Source organism: Anser anser (assembly GCF_964211835.1).
Source record: "Anser anser genome assembly, chromosome: 12".
Taxonomy (NCBI): domain Eukaryota; kingdom Metazoa; phylum Chordata; class Aves; order Anseriformes; family Anatidae; genus Anser; species Anser anser.
This window is the reverse complement of record NC_139733.1, coordinates 2,151,538-2,170,639: the sequence shown is the minus strand read 5'-3', so window position 1 is coordinate 2,170,639 and position 19,102 is coordinate 2,151,538. Positions and strand designations below refer to the sequence as shown.

The 19,102-nt window shown below is 35.0% G+C and overlaps 1 protein-coding gene across 27 annotated transcripts in view; it reads right to left on the bottom strand.

Annotated features, from left to right (window-relative positions):
- Positions 1 to 19,102, bottom strand: part of ERC2 (ELKS/RAB6-interacting/CAST family member 2) — a 525,223-nt gene that overhangs the window by 109,535 nt on the left and 396,586 nt on the right. For 7 of the 27 annotated variants that reach the window (XR_014571289.1, XR_014571290.1, XR_014571293.1 and 4 more), the window contains one exon: positions 6,986 to 7,051. The exons of the other annotated variants lie outside the window; for them this stretch is intronic. Coding sequence is in view for 2 of the 7 variants with exons in the window: in XM_083795049.1 (XP_083651175.1) it covers positions 7,025 to 7,051 (27 nt within the window). In the remaining 5 variants the exon portion in view is untranslated. The remainder of the gene's footprint in view (positions 1 to 6,985; positions 7,052 to 19,102) is intronic. 27 annotated transcript variants of the gene reach the window in all.

Here is a 19,102-nt window from a genome sequence, read left to right as displayed (position 1 = left end):
AATGCCACTGCTGCCTAAGAGTGACTCTGTCATGACTACTTGGCAAAGTTTTAAAATTACAGACTATTTTTTTCAGCTCCTAAATCCAAATTAAAAAAAAAAAAAAAGCTTTATGATTCTGGTTTCAAAAACATTAGCCTTCATTTGCCATCAGATGCAAGCTTCAGACCCTTTTTGCTTCAGGTGTGAAGGTATCCCTGTTTTACGGATATAACAGACAATCAACTTGTCCGAACACTCCTAAACATTTTTTAAAGCATCTAATTCACTTCATATCTGACAATAAAGTCCACAGTACTGTACAAACAAAATAGTGTAAAAACAGTTTTCATGTGGATTTGTATTACAGACACACATGGACAATTTGTGGCAAAGTCCTAATTGTTTTTGCCATGTCTGCTGCACTTCAGTGGTAGGAAGAAGAATGAAAAAAACAAGTACTTTCCTTCTACCTGCTCACCTCAGCTGTGCCATGAATCTCATTTTCTGAAAGTCACGTGGATTCAGTTGCCCATGACAGACTACTATATAAGCTTATTTTTTAAAAGTTATCATTGCCTTCTGATTTTCTTTTGTTTCCTTTGTAAGGGTGAGGGAAGGGATCCTGTTTCTAACAAGCCCCAAACAGTGCAGCTACGTGTGCTACCAGATCTCTGGCTGACGAGATTTGCCCAAACATCTAGTCTGCCCCTTAATGAGCAATGAGCTCTCTACTACCTTACAACACATTCTCATCCTGCCACTCTACAATTCCACCATCATTTCATGCCATTTTTCTGTAGTATCTGAGCACTGAAGTGGTAAAGCTTAAAACAGTTTTTGTGATTTTTAGCTTTATAATTTTTGTTAAATATAATTATTTATATATTACTTATATATTTATATGACCAGCCTGCAGTATCCTCACTTAGGTGGAGTACTACTTGATGGCCTTGGAAAAACTTTTGACTGCATGAGACTATCTGCATGGTACCTAAAAGAACATTAATAAGACTATAAAGCCAGGACAAAATTGGACTTGAAAGAAAACAAGTTCAGAAGCTAAACATTTTGGTATTTTAGGTGTTCTTTGGATTCAAATTCTGAGAGCAGAAGATGCCCTTTGGCTGCAGTGCAATACACAAATTGAGAGTGGTCTACTTCTCAAATTAGATATATTCAAAACTCACAACAAATTGAAAATATATCATTTATTTTGTTCCCAAATTAAAAAAACATTTTCATTCTCAAACTAAAATTCTATCCCAAATCTGGTATAGGTTCAGTACTTCAATGTAAAAAAAAAAAAAAAGTAAAATTCGAAAGCCATCTCTTACACTGCTCATCTCTTACAAGCTGCAGGTCCCAAGCACTGACACTACTGAAGTGTATGTCTCACACCTGATTGCCTCTCATGTCTAAAAGGCACAAGTTGTGACTGAAGCTCTTCCCCTGACTGGGTTTTATACTACAGCTCAGCACTTGATTCTACTGTCTCTGTGTGTTTAAAATTCAGCTTTTCTCATATTTGGACACATCGATGTTTCATCTGGCTAGCACCTGCTTTTTCTTAGTTTCTAGGACCTTAATTATGCTTTAGACTTTTAACCATTTAAAAAATTCAGTTGAAATGAAACAAAATTTCAGATGTTAAAAGTAATTATTAGACTTAAGGGTACACAGGGAAAACTACCTATATTTTTTTTCTCCACACCTATCAGGCTGCTTTGAATTCAGTACTGTTCATGCTAATATTGTGCACAGACAAAAGAACTGAACCAGTCTTTGGCAATACCAGACACACACAGCACTTCAAATTGAGTGGCTTATCACTGAGAAAAAGGCTTATCTAAGCTTATCCTTGGCCAATTACATGGAGTTAATGGAATTAATGTTTCACGCAACTACATATTTCTTGTTTTCAGAAACGAAATGATAAACAATTGGACTCTTAAGAAGAATTAGATTGACACTTCAGAGCACCACTTAGGCTAGTTGCCAACCCATGGTATATCTGGTAAATGGAAAATGCTCTCTTTAATCACAAAGGATTTTCACAGAGAGTCCTTGTAGTTAAATTTTTCTGAAATTTTTCAATATAAAAGGTGAAGGAGGGAAGAAAAGTAACAGTTACTTCTACCATACCCTACCTGAAGACACTTCCAGAAATGTTTGATGTTATTTCTGTATCAAAACATGTAAATAAAGTAACCTGAAGGGAAAATTTGCATTTTACAACTTTACATTTTATATTTTTAAAATGATGTATCTATTCCATTCATAACTATAGAAGTCAATTTCATACAAAATTAAATTCATCAGTGACAAACAACCAAAATCTGAAAATATAAACAAGTAGAATCTCATGCCTGCTTTAAAAAGATATTTTGAATGTATAATGACAAAGTATAAAATAGGGTAGTGTTCAAAAAATATGAATAGCAAATATTTACAGTTCTCTGACAGCAAGACACTGAAAAAGCCAAATGTAAACAACCTACTGAATTAAAAACAACAACAACACACCTGTCATGAATTTACAAGGTAAGAAAAGTCAATCAGTATACTGAGCCAATACAACGTTATTTCCCTCACTGAGCAAAGATGCTCAAAAAGAAAACACAGTGTGTTGGCCAAAGGAGGATCATCTGCAGCAGGAGTAAAACTGGCCTTCAAGAGCTAGGGCACAGGAAAACCATCTGAAAGGAGAATGGACTTGCTAAGCCTGGTCTGAAACGGTTAGAGTTCATTTCCTGAGAATCCCATAAAAATTCCTGACAATTCAATAGCAAATCATTCTCTTGCTTGCCCACCTTAAATAACAAAACTTTATTTCACAACGTTGTGTTGAAAATGAATTTGTTAAATTTTAAAAGTTTTTAGAGGTTACTGTGAGAACAGAGGGAGAATAATATCCAAAGGCTGAAGAGGTTCTATGCACTCTTTTAACAAGCAGAGCAAAGCTTGCCCAAAGGAAGTCTCTAACAAGGAAGGATACAATTTTATTTTATTTTTTCCCCCCACAAAAAAGGAAACTAGACTAGACAGGACTAGAGTAGACTACAGAACAGTTCAGTTGAAAGGGACCCTCAAAGATCATCAGGTCCAACTGCTGGGCCACTTCAGAGCTAACTAAAAAAATAAAAGCACATATGAAAGCACAACTTCTCATATTCAAAAAAAGAGACGGAGGAATTCACAGCTGAGTTGTAGAATACTCATTGCAAGTAAATCTCTCTCCATTGCTATTATAACATCTTAAGCCTTGTGAATACATTTTCACAATATAAAATGCATAGAATTAATTACCTGGCACCACTTAGAGGCAGAGAACGGGGAGGGTACTGGCTTTGTTCCAGGGCTCTTTTGGCCTGAGAAGTGAGCTGAGTACTCAAGTATCAAAATATGACAGTGTCTGATACAGCCATTAGCATAGTTCATTTGAATATAAATAAAAAGATTTATACTAGGTAAAGATGTGATTTAGAATCACTTCCAAAACACATTAAGTTCATGTCTGTACTTCCCTCTCTCTTTTTTTTTTTAATATATCACATCACAAAAATTTGTATATATTTCCACTGTCATGTTCTAGTGCGCTTTTTTTTTTCAGCTAATAAAATATTCTTGGATGATCAAAATTTTGTTATCAGATATACCAGTATGAATTCAGAGTGAGTGATCAATTAATTATGATGATTTCTGAGATTTTCATCAAACTACTGTCAAATGAGCAATGACTGTACTCATTACTACTACAAAAATTCCAGGATAGTACTATCTTTTTAAATTTTTACAATGCAAGGTCATGATCGTAACCAACTGAAACATTCATTTTACTGTCAACTTTCATATATTGTAGCTTCTAATAAGAAAAATACTCTGACTTTTCACTCAGTAGCTAAAGAATCTCAGAGAGAAACCATTTCAAAACCATAATGTTTATTTTACACTTCTGTAGCTAAAATTAAGTTTTTTTTGCCTCTTGATAGTTTTAAAAATCATTTTACACTTTGTACACTTTTTTTTTAAACAAAATAAATGTGGTTTTGAGACTCCAATAGAACATGAATATACTTTTGTTCATAAACAAACATCTTGACACACTGTGTGTCATAATAGAACTGCTGCATCCATACTATATATAATTTGAAATGTGTGACTAAAATTATAGCAAAAATATGAACTATAAAGAAGGTGAAGGAGTTATTTCTAGAAATCCACATTCTTTTGATTCAAATATTTTTAAAATTAAATCATTGTTAAAATTGTGTTTTCCTCTCCCACATAAAATATATCCCTCGTGTTCCAAAACTAAATGTCAGGCACTGTTCCTTTCAGTCTATAACGATAGCATTGTAAAATGTATCCTAAAAAGAATATTGCATAGCAAGTTGTGACAACAGACTCTGTAGAAAACAAATGATAAAAAATGTGTATTTTACAAAGACCATTGAATCTGCAAGATTCAACTTTACCAGCCTTTTGATTGTCAACGTCAGTTGCAAGTGGAAAAATAAAATAATCTAATTATCCAGAGCTATAATTCCTTTACCAGATCAAAGCTCTAGTCTGTGGCAGATACTTTCTGTGGCAGAAGGTATCATAGAGTTATTGTATAATCAAGTCATTTTTAACTCCTGCTCTGCTCAAGCATCAGAAAGCAGGAATAAAGACCTGGAAAGCAGTTGGTGTCATAACTTGGACTCCTAAAGAATACTCCTGAGAGCTAAATCCAGTTTTCCTCTGGCTGAATACAAGAGCCAAGAAACTCAGTTATACCTGAGTAACCCCCACTGCTGAGCTAGATGCAAACTCCTATGCTCACAAAGCCAAATCAAGCTGTTAGCTATAAGGTTTGTGCAAAATAGAAATGTTTATCCATTCGTTTCAGCTTTGCTGAATTCTAACAAAGGTACACTCAACAGATTTTAACAGAGAACATGAGGAAATTCAGTATATCTATTTTCAGAAAGGCATATAAATTATTTTTTTCCAAATGGGGAAGGAGGCCTATGTTGTGAATTTTCGCCTTGTGTTAGCCATTTCCACACTGAGTGATGGCTATTCTACCTCCAAGGACAGGTCTACCCATGAGCGCAGTCCAGAGGACAGGCTCTGCCTTCTACCAGCTACTGATTACATGACCTCTGCAGTGCTCCCCCACTTGAAAAGAAACATGCAAACAAGGTATTTGTCGAGGGTCTGGTATATAATGATACCAGATAAATTATGCTGGCATTTGAACAAAAGAGTCAGAAAGGAACATCTGTTTTTAAATTAGAAATATATATAGGCCTGGCAAATAAACAAAAATTTGCTCTCCACACCCAAACAGAAGAATGATGCTGACGAACAACTGAAAATTACATTACTTTTAAATAACACCATAAACTGCCATTAAAATATCATGCAGCTGCAGTTAACAGAACTTGCTAATTACTTAAAACACAACACTAAGAAAACCCACAAACCTTTTTTACATTTTTATGTGAAAAGGAATAATTCCGGATTCCTTTTAAGGCTGCTTATTTTCAGAAAAGAAGAAAGTAACTAAAAAAAGTTAGAATGAGTCACATCCTTCTGTACTGTTTCCACACACAACACGTGTGTCCAGACTCAGAGGTTATCTATACATACAGCCTATATGAGTATGACATTTAAAGCCAAATCAGAAAGTACATATATATATATATATATATAAAGGTTTATAACAATACTCCGATAAACCAAGCTTGCTTTCTTTTAAACGTTAATGGTATCACAATTATCATAATTTTATTTCACAGTTGTGGGATCTTAAACTTCCCTGTGACAGAAATCTTCAACAGCTTAATTTTTTTAAACAAAATGCAAATTATTTGTCATGGCTTTCAATAATTTTGCATCATCTTGCAACAACTCTAAATGGCAAGTATATAAAAGTTTTCTTTAAAAGAAAAATTTTACCAATAAGAACGAAAAATGATTTTGGAGATTTTATTCCTGTCATATAGAATGGCTGGCCTGAAACATGGCTCATAACATCACTGGAAACAAAACACATTACGCAGTCTTCAGCTTGGGGTGTCAGAGGCCAAAGTGATATAAAGAGTAAAGTATGACAGCTTTAATAACACATCAGTGCTATTAATATTCACTTATGTGAGTAGATTTTTCTCCTCTGAACGGTCCCACTATAGCAAATAGAATTGTGCCAGTAAAAGATAGTGACATGAGCAACATTTTCTGTGAGTGAAGCACCAGGCCTGATGCTTTTACAATGTCATTAACAATGTTAAGAGACCAGAGTAATCATGAGCTATCTGAGATTACCTAGAGCATCAAAAGCAAGCACCAAAAAAAGTGTATAAACACTGATCAGTAACTGACACAAATGGACAATAGAGTATTAACTCGTAATTGAAAGAGACTTAAAATAAGCTGCACTTTTGTACTATTAAATATAATAAATTAATCCATGGATGCTAGTCATCCACAGAAAGGTTATACTTTCCTTATTAAGCATTATCTCCTATCTTAAAATTTCAAAAAAAATATTTTAGCTTAATATTTTTTCCATGCATACTATAAACTACATTCCAGTAAAACTGTATCCATAATCTGTGTCAAATCTTCTTAAGTATCAACCTTTCATATTCATTCTGCAAAGATATTACAGTTTTCTTTCTACAGGATTTTTGAGATGATAGACAAGATTAATGCTAGTTTAAAGCAAATCTTATCTACTGATCACAAGGAATTGTTTAGACAGTTACGAACAGAAACAAATACACTTCTTTTAAACTTTCAGACCTACCTACATCTTTAGCCACAGTAGGGTATGAAAAAAATCAAGCTTTAGACCATTGAACAGTCACACACAGTTTCTCATTGTTCATTGCATAGGTAAAAAACATTTTCACATGGTTCACAAACACACCTGTTAAGAAACATACAGCTCCATGCAGTTTAAAATAATACAAATTAGACTGCAATTCGAAAGATAGAAAAGAGAGTTTCTCACCCCTCAAAATAAAACTGGAACTTTGGTTTATAGGAACGGCTATGCCCATATACCCTCCTCATCATCCTGTGTGCCAGACATTAGGAGATGCACAGAGAAGATGTTAGCATTGGAATGAAAAAAGAAAAGGTTAGTTACTTTGGTGAATATAAAATACACCATTCTTGCCTGTTAAAAACATGATTTTTTTTTTTAATGTAAGCCAGTGAAAGCAAATGAACAAGTTTGCATTACATACACAAAAATCTGCATCTATAGCAACCGAAAACCAACGATGACGTAAATATTTTTCCCACCCAGTTAAAACAGTGTGTAGGAAGTAGATTATAAGATTAAATATTAAAAGATTATTTTTTTAATTGCATGCAATCCAAACCAACACTGGCAGCAGAAATAGATTAAACCTTATAAGTAAACAAAGAAGTAATTACTATAATCAAATTGTCTTACATTTTGTTAGGTTAAATGACAAAGATACTGCTGAAGAATCAGAAAAATCTGTTGTTAGTGAAGTAAACTTTTCTAATATGCTATCAATTAAATCTATCTTTTAAGTGAACCTTAAACACTACACATTGTCAGATTCTGTCCTTTATTCCATTTTTGAATCATTAAGATCACTTATTTGTTTGCAATTTTTATGTTAAATAACATTAATGGCAATACAAAAATCATAACAATTTTATGAAATTGTTTTTTAAAAGGGATTCTATTACTGTAGATATGCTCAAGGGAGAAGGGCATTTTTTAAATTCATTGTAAACTTGAAGTTAAAAAGAACAAAATGAAAAACGTGAACTAAATCAAGAGAATGAAATGTCCTTCGCTGGGTATGTTTACTGAAGATTACGTTTTTTATAATGATGCTTTATCTATGTACACACAGATGTCAATGCATATAACTATATAATTCTAGTGTGCCAAATTCTGATGCGATATCAAGCTTCTAGAACAGAGGTGCACAGCATGTTTTTCATTTAACTCAGCAGCTCAAAATCAAATAAAACTTTTCATTTTAGATATCCTCAGAAATCACTCGTTAATATTTTAGAAACAAAAAATTACATTCTGTAGTTTCAAAACTTTGAGAGCTAGCTGGTGTAACATATTGCTGGCACTTAATTAAATCTAAAAACTAAATAAAATGAGTAGTAATTAATTATGATTGAAACAGACAGGAATTTTAGCTTGAAAATATACACTGCCAGTATCACTACTGTTCCTAGTCCATTCTTGGAATAAAAAAGAGCTCCCAGATGTCAACTGTTATTAAAAACCAGATGTTAAGATAGATGTCTTGCATATTGCTGAATTAAGTAAAGAAATGTGACAGTCCACTATAAACTTAGCTATCATTTAACATGGAAGAAATGTGGGTAAAGTTTTTACAGTTAACTTTGAACACATCTTAGTTATATGGTCTGCACACTACAACACAAAGCAAAGACACAGCAAACCCTGAATATTCTAACTTATTTTTGAAAAAAAAGGGACAGATTGTGATAAACTTCCAATGAGCTGGATTTGCCTCACTGAAAATATGAGTCCTTCCTCCTGAATTCTGCAGGACTTACTGTTATTCAGACCTACTAATGTTAATTGAATTGACTTTGAGGTTCACAGGGGTTTTGCCAGAGTAAAGGTTGAACAAAGACTGAAGGATTTCTTTTCCACTGAGCAGTTTGATCCTATTTCACTAACAAAATGCATTAGGTTAATCTTTGGTGATACCTTTAAAAATAGCAGGAATCAACAAAAATGGGCAACTCAGTATGTTTCCAAATGAGCCCTTCTAACTATGTTCATCCCTTTTGCTGTTTACTGTATTACAATTCTTCAAATAGCCAAATATTCATTTTCACTTCAGTTATCTGTGTGATCTCTCTTTTTGCCAGGGTTTTAGAAAAGTTGACAATTCAAGCCTTGTCAAATACTTTTAGAGTATTACATGAAATTACAGACAATATAGAGTTTGACATTGATCCTCACGTACAATAAGGAATAAATTAAAAGCTAGAATGCAGTTAATGTTCATCAATGTTGTTTTATTGAGTACTGGTCCTGTCAAAATAACTTTCTACCTTCTTTAATTACTCAAAGAGTATTTTTGATAAGGTACGTGCTTTGAAATAATATGTTGAGATTTCTGTAAAGCATTTGATTATTTTCCCCAAGATATTGTGTCAATAAAAGTAGCTCTATATAGAATGAGTGTCAGTGGAGAAGGAAGGGGACCTGCAGATACCTATTCTCATCCCAAATTTATTTCTTTCAGAACCCCTGATCTGATACAGAAAAGCATAAAGTTCTTTTCTCTAGCAGGAAAAAAAAAAAAAAAGAGACCCATAGGACACAGACTGGAAATGTGGTACATATTTTTCAATAGCACATCAGTTCTGGATCATGAAGCTTTTATATCAAGACTGAGATAATTTATAAAAGACATGATTAGCAGTATTCAAAATAATTCCCCCCAAATTACAGATTTAATGATGAAATTATTGAGTGGTCAGGTCCAGATTATGATCATGACACACTTCATCTTTAATATATACAATTAACAAAAATAATCTTCCATCTTTTTTTTCACACATCTGTTTTAGTGAGAATTTCTGCACCCTGATCTTATTCTGTACACAAACAGCTTATTACAAATGTTACAATTTTAGTGATTCATAAATTCATTAAAAAAAATTAAACACTGTGATCTGTTTTGACGGACAACCAAACAGAAAAAACAAACACTCGCTTGATTTAAAATTCTTAATACTAAATGCAACCCAAGACCAACCTCAACATAGTGTCAGGTTTTAAAAACTTTTATCTACGTAACATTCTGACTTGATTTATACCTACCCCTGAAAACTTGCTCTCACCTCATTTTCAATTTCACATCCTAATTATTTATAGATGACAAATTTTAAGACTTCCACTAACCTAAGCAGATGTCACCAACCTATCATCCCCATCAATAAAGTCTACCCTTTCATAGTCATGTGCTTTATTGCCTAACACGTCATCTTGTGTAGTTAATTATGTCACATATTGGTGCCATGTAATGCACTGACCTAAAAATACTCAATGCTTGATTATAGTTGAGGTAAAAAATAAAACTCCTACAGCTATCAGAGAATGTCAGCTTTCATTTTCATTAAAAAAAAAAAAAAAAAGTAAAGCAGAGCACCATAATTTCATGGTATATGCCGTCACTTTTTTAATATAACAGAAGCTAGAATGCACAAATATAAAATCTTCATGGAATATTAAACAAACTCTTTGATCACTTACTACTGCTATTATGCAGAGAGGTTGTTCTCAAGCCTGCACTACTTCCTTCCAGTGCATTGGATGGAAGTTATAAGACTCAACTATCCTTATCATTCTTCTGTCTGTTACATTTTCAGGAGTGGATATTCAATGGTGTAAACCATCTTAGTGCTACAGACTTTACAGATTTTTCTATACGGACATACAAAAGTACCTAAAGGCTCTGGATAAAAGGCACATAAGAAGTAAGATTGTAGTATTCACTGTTTTAATAAACAATCTATTATATCAAGAAGCTAAGGTTTGGTACCTCAGAAGAAACAGATAATGAAGGAGAATAAAAAATTCTTCACTGATGTTCTGAAACAAATTATATTTATTAACTATTTTTGCAGTCCTGATGCACTGTGAAGCAAAATAAAAGCTGCAGTTATGCCTTATCATTTATTAATATTGGATCAGAGGTTTCCAGCAGAATGCTTAGTCTTCCATATCAGTGTGTATCCTACAGAATCATTAATCTATGGCTATTTCAAACAATAAACTATAATCAAGCATTTTTTGATTAATGTTTGTGTACATTAGCTGCTTTTTAAACTTGGATCTTTCATTGGTTTATAGGGTCAAGAATAGCAGCTCAATGTCAGAAACTGGAAAGCAAAATCTGAATTAAAGACATTCAAAAAGGGAAGAAAGTCAAGAAATACCATTTGAATTGATAATTATTGTAAAATTATTATGAATTCAAACTATTTATTATATTGATTGCCTTGTATTTTTAGAAATGACATGCAAGTCTTTAATTTAGACTTAATTTAGACTCTCAAATACTATGAAAACCACTGCAAATGGACTATTTATTGATTATTAATTCACTGATTTTGTGCCATCCTTTTGCTAGTCTTTTCTGTGTGCTACTTATCGTATTTGCTCAGCATCTTAAAAAGAAACATCTCCTGTCACTAAATAGGATTTACTGTTCTTATCCAATTGCTACAAAACATAACATCAAAAATTCAACTGCCTTCAAAATAGCAAGATGAAGAACTTAGAGAACAGTCCTTTGAAAACACTATACCAAGGTGTTGAAAACTTGTGTAAAGATGTCTTTTGTTTTAATACAGAAGTGTAGCTCAACACAAGCTTTGCAGGTATATTTCTCAGCTTCCAGTTCTTTATGGTGCATCAGTTTCAGTAGTAAATTTGCCACACTGGCCTTCAGATAAAATGGGCTACATTACATAGCAGGTTAGAAACAAAGGATAACTGTAATTACCATCTACATGATAATTAGATCATGTAGATTAGATCATGTAGATAACAAATTGTAATATATCAGATGCCAGAAATTATATGCCTATTCATAACTACTCTGCACGTAGCATACCCTTTATTACCAGTGAATGCAAAACAGTTGCAACAAGTTATATTTAGTGTTGTGTTGCAATAACAACAGATCTACAGAGAAATACAACTGGTACTGAAAAGTGGTATCTCTACAATATATGTATCTTGGGGGGTATTCTGAATTAATTTTGCTCCAAGACTGAATTCCCATTAGCACTGAACTGTGGTGGGTGACCTCCTGAAATGCATCTTTCAGATGAACTTCTTCAAAAAAGAATTCAGGGTGTCCACTCCAAAACTGCTTCTGGTTACAAACCACAGTGCAGTAAGTAGGAATAATCAAGAGATTTCCTCAAAATATGTAATCTTGATCATAACTAGAACTCTAATGTATACGTACTCCAAGACTGCAAAATTCTGTATTACTATGAGGCCCACTGGTATATAAAATTTGGTTATCTGATGTGAAGAAGACAGTGAATTTGACTCAAGAAGCAGATAGAAAATACATCAATGAAACTGAAGTACTGCATACCCCCTCACATTTATGGCATTCAAATATATTTATAAAATCAATTCTTTAAATTAAAAAAAAAATCAAAAATCCTAATCTCCTTTTATACAAAAACTTTTGCAACACAGGCAACATTTAAAACTTTATGAGTTAAGCTTTGCTGGCTCTCTTCCCACAAACAGAAGACCCTTCCTGACAAGGCTCATCACATTTCCCTTTCATGTGCCGGCATGCTAAGAATTAATGTCTTAACTTGAGTTAAATAAATCCAGTGATAACCTGCTCATCTCTTGAACTAACTTTCTGATGATAGATTTACCCTACTCTTCTTATTATCTGTGGCTATTAATGGGTCATTAAACATGTAACTGCTGGCTCTGGACTGTGAAACTGTCCTACTTACAGCAAACAATTACATTTCCAAACTTTAATTTCCATTTGTGACACAGAAATCTACCTGCTAAGTAATAATATTTCTTTCAATTCAAGAACTTACCCTAAAATCAGAATCTTTTAGAGCTTAGAGAGACTTTTATCTGGTACTCAATTTCTTGGAAACATAACAGGAGCAAACACAGCTGAGGACTAATCTCACAAACTCTCCATGCATGAAACAACTGACTACAGAAAAGTTTTATGCATGAATGATTTGAAGCAGTGAGCCTGTAAGTGGAAAGGAGAAAGCCTAACAGTGGATTCATTCAAATGAATGGGCAGAATTTTTGAAGCTCTGTATTTTGTTTCATTTTTATATTCAGACAGTTGAATAAATATTAAAAATGGCTTCAGTAATATGGATTTATGTCACAGGTCTATTTTCAAACCTAACCATAACAGAAGTGGTCACAACTGCATCATCCTGGTCACTGGTGCATCATCTAGTTATGAGAATGACAATAAAGCCCATCTCACCATTTGTTCCAATTGTATATAGTTAGGTTACAGTCAAACATAAATACTGGTGATGCAGGTAGGCAGAAGGTGGTTTCTTTACAACACCCAGACTAGCATTAACATGAATAAGATGTTTCACCAGATACTCATACATTTTAAAGCTTTATCACTAGATGAAGCAGAAACCCAATGCTTCTTACAAGAAGTGGTCCGTGAAATCAGATTTGTGATGCAAAAATTTATGGTCCCCTTTGTAGTGAAAGCCTGTGACATGTTATCTCACTTAAGTAACCAGTGCCAGATATGCAACTTTTGTTATCGAGTTACTGTCTCCCAGAAATGCATTTTTGGCTCTCTCATCTGGTCTAAAGACCTATTTTAGACTATGATGGTGGCAGCTAATTTTTCTAGTAAGAAATATAAGATAAATGTAAACCTCTATATAAGTGTTGTATATTCTAACACACACATTCAGGGGAAGTGAGGGGGAGAGGTTTCTACAGCTAAACATGATCTCAAAAAATTCTTCCATATGTGGAAAAGACTGCAAAGTTAACATATAAATATAGATATATATATAAATATACACACTGAGCAGTATGTATACATTATATCACATTCATTAAACCTCAAAACATAAAATAAATTCATTTCTGTAAGCAAAGGAGAGGTATAACTTTTCAATGTACAAAATCCATCTCCTGGAGGTATCATAGACAGCAAAACCTGCATTCTACTTGTTACTTTTAATACTACTCCAGTTTAGCTGGCCTCTTAGTCAAATTATGAATTTAATATGATTAAAAGGTATTTGAAAAACCATCTGGATACAATGTAATCACAATTAAGAGGTAAAAATAACAAAAGCATTCACAAATATTACACATTTCTATTGGCTTTTATACAAATAACATAAGAAACTGAACACATTTGTTACTGTAAATAGTAATATACCAAAACTAAGAACTAGAGAAGCCCTGAAAGACAAATTTCAACTTGGAGCAGACTCATATTTCAAGGCTCTTTCTTTTTCTCCATCACAGGTATGATGCAATCTACAAAGAAATTTATGTCTGAAACCACTCTCGTTATCCTTATAATCTGGGCTGCAAGTTTCTATGGAAAAACACTTTGGTTTTCTTTTTAGGTTAAAGTAGATAGAAATAGCTTGCTAGACATCAGAGGCAAAAATCTTGTATCTATCGAAATGAGCATATGATAAGACTTATTGGTTCTGGGAAATTCTAAACAAAAACAACATCCTCATTAGAAGAAACGCATTTGCCATTTAGGAACGTGTTTATAATAAACAATATAGCTATGATAACTGCATAAAATTTAATAGGAGAACTGACTTTTTAAGTGTGACCAGGATATAAATAGGATTTTATTACATTCACTTCAACATGTCTCAGCACTCTGTGATGTGAATCACAAGTTCTTTGTTCCAGAGGGAGAATATGCATAGCAAAGATGAAAAATTAGAGGAAATACTTAAAAATGTGAAAGTATTTATGTGACTAATTTGCACAGCGCTTCTTAGATCTGTAAGCAGTAATTAATTCAGCACGATGCTAGTTATTTAGAGTGGATATGCCTGGGATTGTTTATATTGAATGTACCGACAAGCAAACCTTGCCCTGCCCAGATTCCTAAATTAAATAAATCCATGTGACTCCAATGAGCTTAGTGCAGGCTCAGCACTGTACTAACGCAATTGCGTGCTTCCTTGCAGCTTGAGGCACCAGCAGAACAAGCTCATGTACATTTAGTGAACAGACAAGAGCAAGCCCACACCTGCCCAAATACAATGTGTAAACATACAGGATAAAGAAACACAGATATTAAACAAAATCTGGGTCAGGGAAGGAGCCAGTAATTCTGATTTACTGCATTAAACAGCTATATCATATCACTTCTTTTATACACTAAAACACTGGTACTTTAGGGTTTTCCGCTTAGTTTTGTTTCTTTCCCGAACAACTGAAAGACAAAGTTTTGATGTTGCAGAAACGTCCCTAATATGATAATTCAGTTTTCCATACACACTGAACTTCTGCTGAGATTGGACTTTCTATTCATGATCTAAGGAAATGTGAATAATTTCACAGTTTTCAAACAATCATGGTCATTTGAATATGCTAAAATAACCTAAATAACCTTTTGTTGTTGTTATGTTTGATCACCTTCTAAAGTTGTGGGCTTTTTGTTTTGTTTTGTTTTGTTTTGTTTTTGTTTTAAAGACAAATCCCAGTTTCAGTATTCCTGGGGCGTATTCAGGAGTTTAAGGTTGGCAACATTCCAGTATTGCCACAGAATATAAGGCATTGTGCTAATAGCCAGGGCTGCCAAAATAAACAAAGTAGCATGTACTCTTTTCCCCTAAAATTATATATGGATCAATACAGTGATTTGCCAGTCAGGATCCAGACACTAAAATAACAATCATTATTCGACTGTCCTATGGCTCTGATTTCAAAGTCATCCACCTCAAACAAAAACTCATCTGAACTGTACTGTGTTTTTCACATTTCTTCTTTCAGCAACTTCAAGAATATTTAGCAGTTCCAGCTGATGAGCTGTTTCCAAGATCAGTCACCACTTCACAAATCAATAAACACTGTCTAACAGCACATGGTCTTCTAAAACTTGCAAAAAGAAGTCGTACAGTACTATTTTATAACAGTTAGACTGTTAAGTTTCATGCATCACTGCATTCAATTTCTTTTCTCAAATTAACGAGAAAAGATTTTTAAAACTATGTGGATCTAATACTAAGACAGATATCAGATAGACAGTTCTTTAAAAACAAGTTGACTTCCTTACTGGAGAATGTTATTAACAGAAACTTCATGGATACGCACTGCCACATCAATGTCTTAGTGAGGAGGACTTTTCCTTTTGATAAAAGGATAGTTCGGAAACCTTGAACTATATTTTTGGCCGCTTTGCTGAGATTTCAGAAAAACAGAATAATGGAAATTATGATTGTGAGTTTGTAATTATCTACTTCTAACCACCACTGCCTTGTAGAAGTGCCATCAAAAATGTTTTTGATAGGAACACAATCTCTGTGCAGCCAGACTGGATTAAAAAGATGTAAAAGGACAGGCTACATGCATACACCACCACGTGACATTCCATCCTCAATTACAGCTTTTAAGAACAGGGCCAACTTTCTGGAAAGCAGACAGATCTTACAGTTTTATAGCACAGCTTATGATATTGATACTTTCTCAAAATCTAAATCCTTTTTATGACAATATCATCTGTCATCATAAAACAAAATTAAAATAAATTTGTAGCCTTGGTGATCATGAAGTGAAGCATACGACTTTGACTCAACAACAGCTTTGGCATTCAGGGAACTCATGAAATGAGAAACACCTTGCATTTTATGTCTCTCAAAATCTCCAGCTCTTTAAGCAGTAAGAAGATTTGATAGTTCATATAGTCATCAGGATTGACAATGAAGTCCTAAAGTATGAAAATTCTTTGGATGTCTTACCTTTAGTCTTCCACTGTTTGGACACAGAATCAAATTCTTCATATGGCCTCTCAAATATATAACTTCATATTAAGAATGCTGTCAAACTAACTGAAGTATAGCCTAGAAACATAAATGTCCCAGCTTACCTACATAACTTCTTCTAATTCCCTTTTTTATAGAGAGATCCTGTTTTTAATTTAAATAATCAAGTACATTTTGTACCACGTAGTCCACAAACAGCAACTTGAACTCAGGACCTTTTAACCACATAGAAAAGATGTTATGAATCTTAACAATAAAGACCTGGGTGACAGCAAAAGAATGCTGTTTTTTTATGTGGAGACCATTCTAGAGCTGGAGATCTGTCATACATGACAATAAGTTAAGGAATGCTTCAGAGATAACAAGAAATGTAAAATGCCAAGGGAAATTAATAGTAAGTGAATATGAGTGACTGTGGTCTATCAGCCTAAAAGTCAGAATACTATACAAAATTGGAGGGGCAGAAAGGAATCTGAGATTACAAAACCAAAAGGGAATGAGATGTCTCAATTTGACCAGGCTTGTGGTTTCTGAGACAGCATTCTCTATTTGTTACAATTCTGAAAGTAAGACAAGAAAGACAAAAGGAGTGCAGTACAGAAAGGCACCTTTGGTAGGAAATAATATTGTGTCTATTTCTATCAACTTTCTTCAGTAACATCACTTCGCTTCAACAGCATGTTCACTTTTGTGATACAGACAGGCACTTCCTCCACAATATTTTCAATACAAGGAAGAAAACTGAAGAATGACATTGGCAAAAGGGGCCCAGGGAAAAAGTTACTGAGGAAAAAGGGTAAGCGTTTAGAAGTGAGAAGCGAAAGAGAGCTGGGAAGTTGGACAGGAAGCTTCGTGATGATGCTATCTAGGCTATCGGGCAGGATGGTTTCTAGAAGTTCTAGAAGTTCAAATTTATCTGGATATGTTCTAGAAGTTCAAATTTATCTAGATATGTCTTTTGTCTGTTCCAGAGAGATATTGGATGCAAAAATACAGATTAGATTACTGTAATGCACTCTACAACAGGCTACATATTACAACCCCTTGGAAACTGAAGCTAGTACAGAATGTTTATTAAATTAAGTTATATTCTTGCTAAGAACACTACACCCGCACTCCAGGATACCCACTGACTGCCAAAATATTTTCAGGTGAAATTTAAGAAAGTTTGCCAACTCTCAAACCCAAACTGAAGAGAATAAATTTAAATTTGTAGTGCGAAACTGCAAAATTATCTTTTCACAGAATCACAGAATCGTCTAGGTTGGAAGAGACCTCCAAGATCATCTAGTCCAACCTCTGTCCTAACACTAACAAGTCCTCTACTAAACCATATCACTAAGGGCTACATCTAAACGTCTTTTAAAGACCTCCAGGGATGGCGACTCAACCACCTCCCTGGGCAGCCCATTCCAATGCCTAACAACCCTTTCAGTAAAGAAGTTCTTCCTAACATCCAACCTAAACCTCCCCTGGCGCAACTTTAGCCCATTCCCCCTCGTCCTGTCACCAGGCACGTGGGAGAATAGACCAACCCCCACCTCTCTACAGCCTCCTTTAAGGTACCTATAGAGAGCGATGAGGTCTCCCCTGAGCCTCCTCTTCTCCAGGCTAAACAACCCCAGCTCCCTCAGCCGCTCCTCGTAAGACTTGTTCTCCAGACCCCTCACCAGCTTCGTTGCCCTTCTCTGGACTCTCTCGAGCACCTCCATGTCCTTCTTGTAGAGAGGGGCCCAAAACTGAACACAATACTCGAGGTGCGGCCTCACCAGAGCCGAGTACAGGGGGACAATCAACTCCCTAGACCTGCTGGCCACACTGCTTCTTATGCAAGCCAGGATGCTGTTGGCTTTCTTGGCCACCTGAGCACACTGCTGGCTCATATTCAGCCGACTATCAACCAGTACTCCCAGGTCCTTCTCTGCCAGGCAGCTTTCCAACCACTCATCTCCCAGCCTGTAGCGCTGCTTGGGGTTGTTACGCCCCAGATGCAGGACCCGGCACTTGGCCTTGTTGAACTTCATGCAGTTGACCTCAGCCCATCGGTCCAGCCTATCCAGATCCTCCTGCAGAGCCTTCCTTCCCTCGAGCAGATTGACACGCACCTAACTTGGTGTCATCTGCAAACTTACTGAGGGTGCACTCAATCCCCTCATCCAGGTCATCGATAAAGATATTAAAGAGGACTGGCCCCAGCACTGAGCCCTGGGGGACTCCACTAGTAACTGGCCTCCAGCTGGATTTGGCTCCATTCACCACAACTCTTTGGGCCCGGCCATCCAGCCAGTTTTTAACCCAACAAAGCGTACGCCAGTCCAAGCCACGAGCAGCCAGTTTCTTGAAGAGAATGTTGTGGGAAATGGTGTCAAAAGCCTTACTGAAGTCAAGGTAGATCACATCCACAGCCTTCCCCTCATCCACCAAGCGCGTCACTTGGTCATAGGAGATCAGGTTCATCAAGCAGGACCCACCTTTCATAAACCCATGCTGACTGGGCCTGATCGCCTGGTTGCCTTTTTTTTACAAGTGTTTTAAAGACTAGTAAAATGGTTAAAATTGCAAT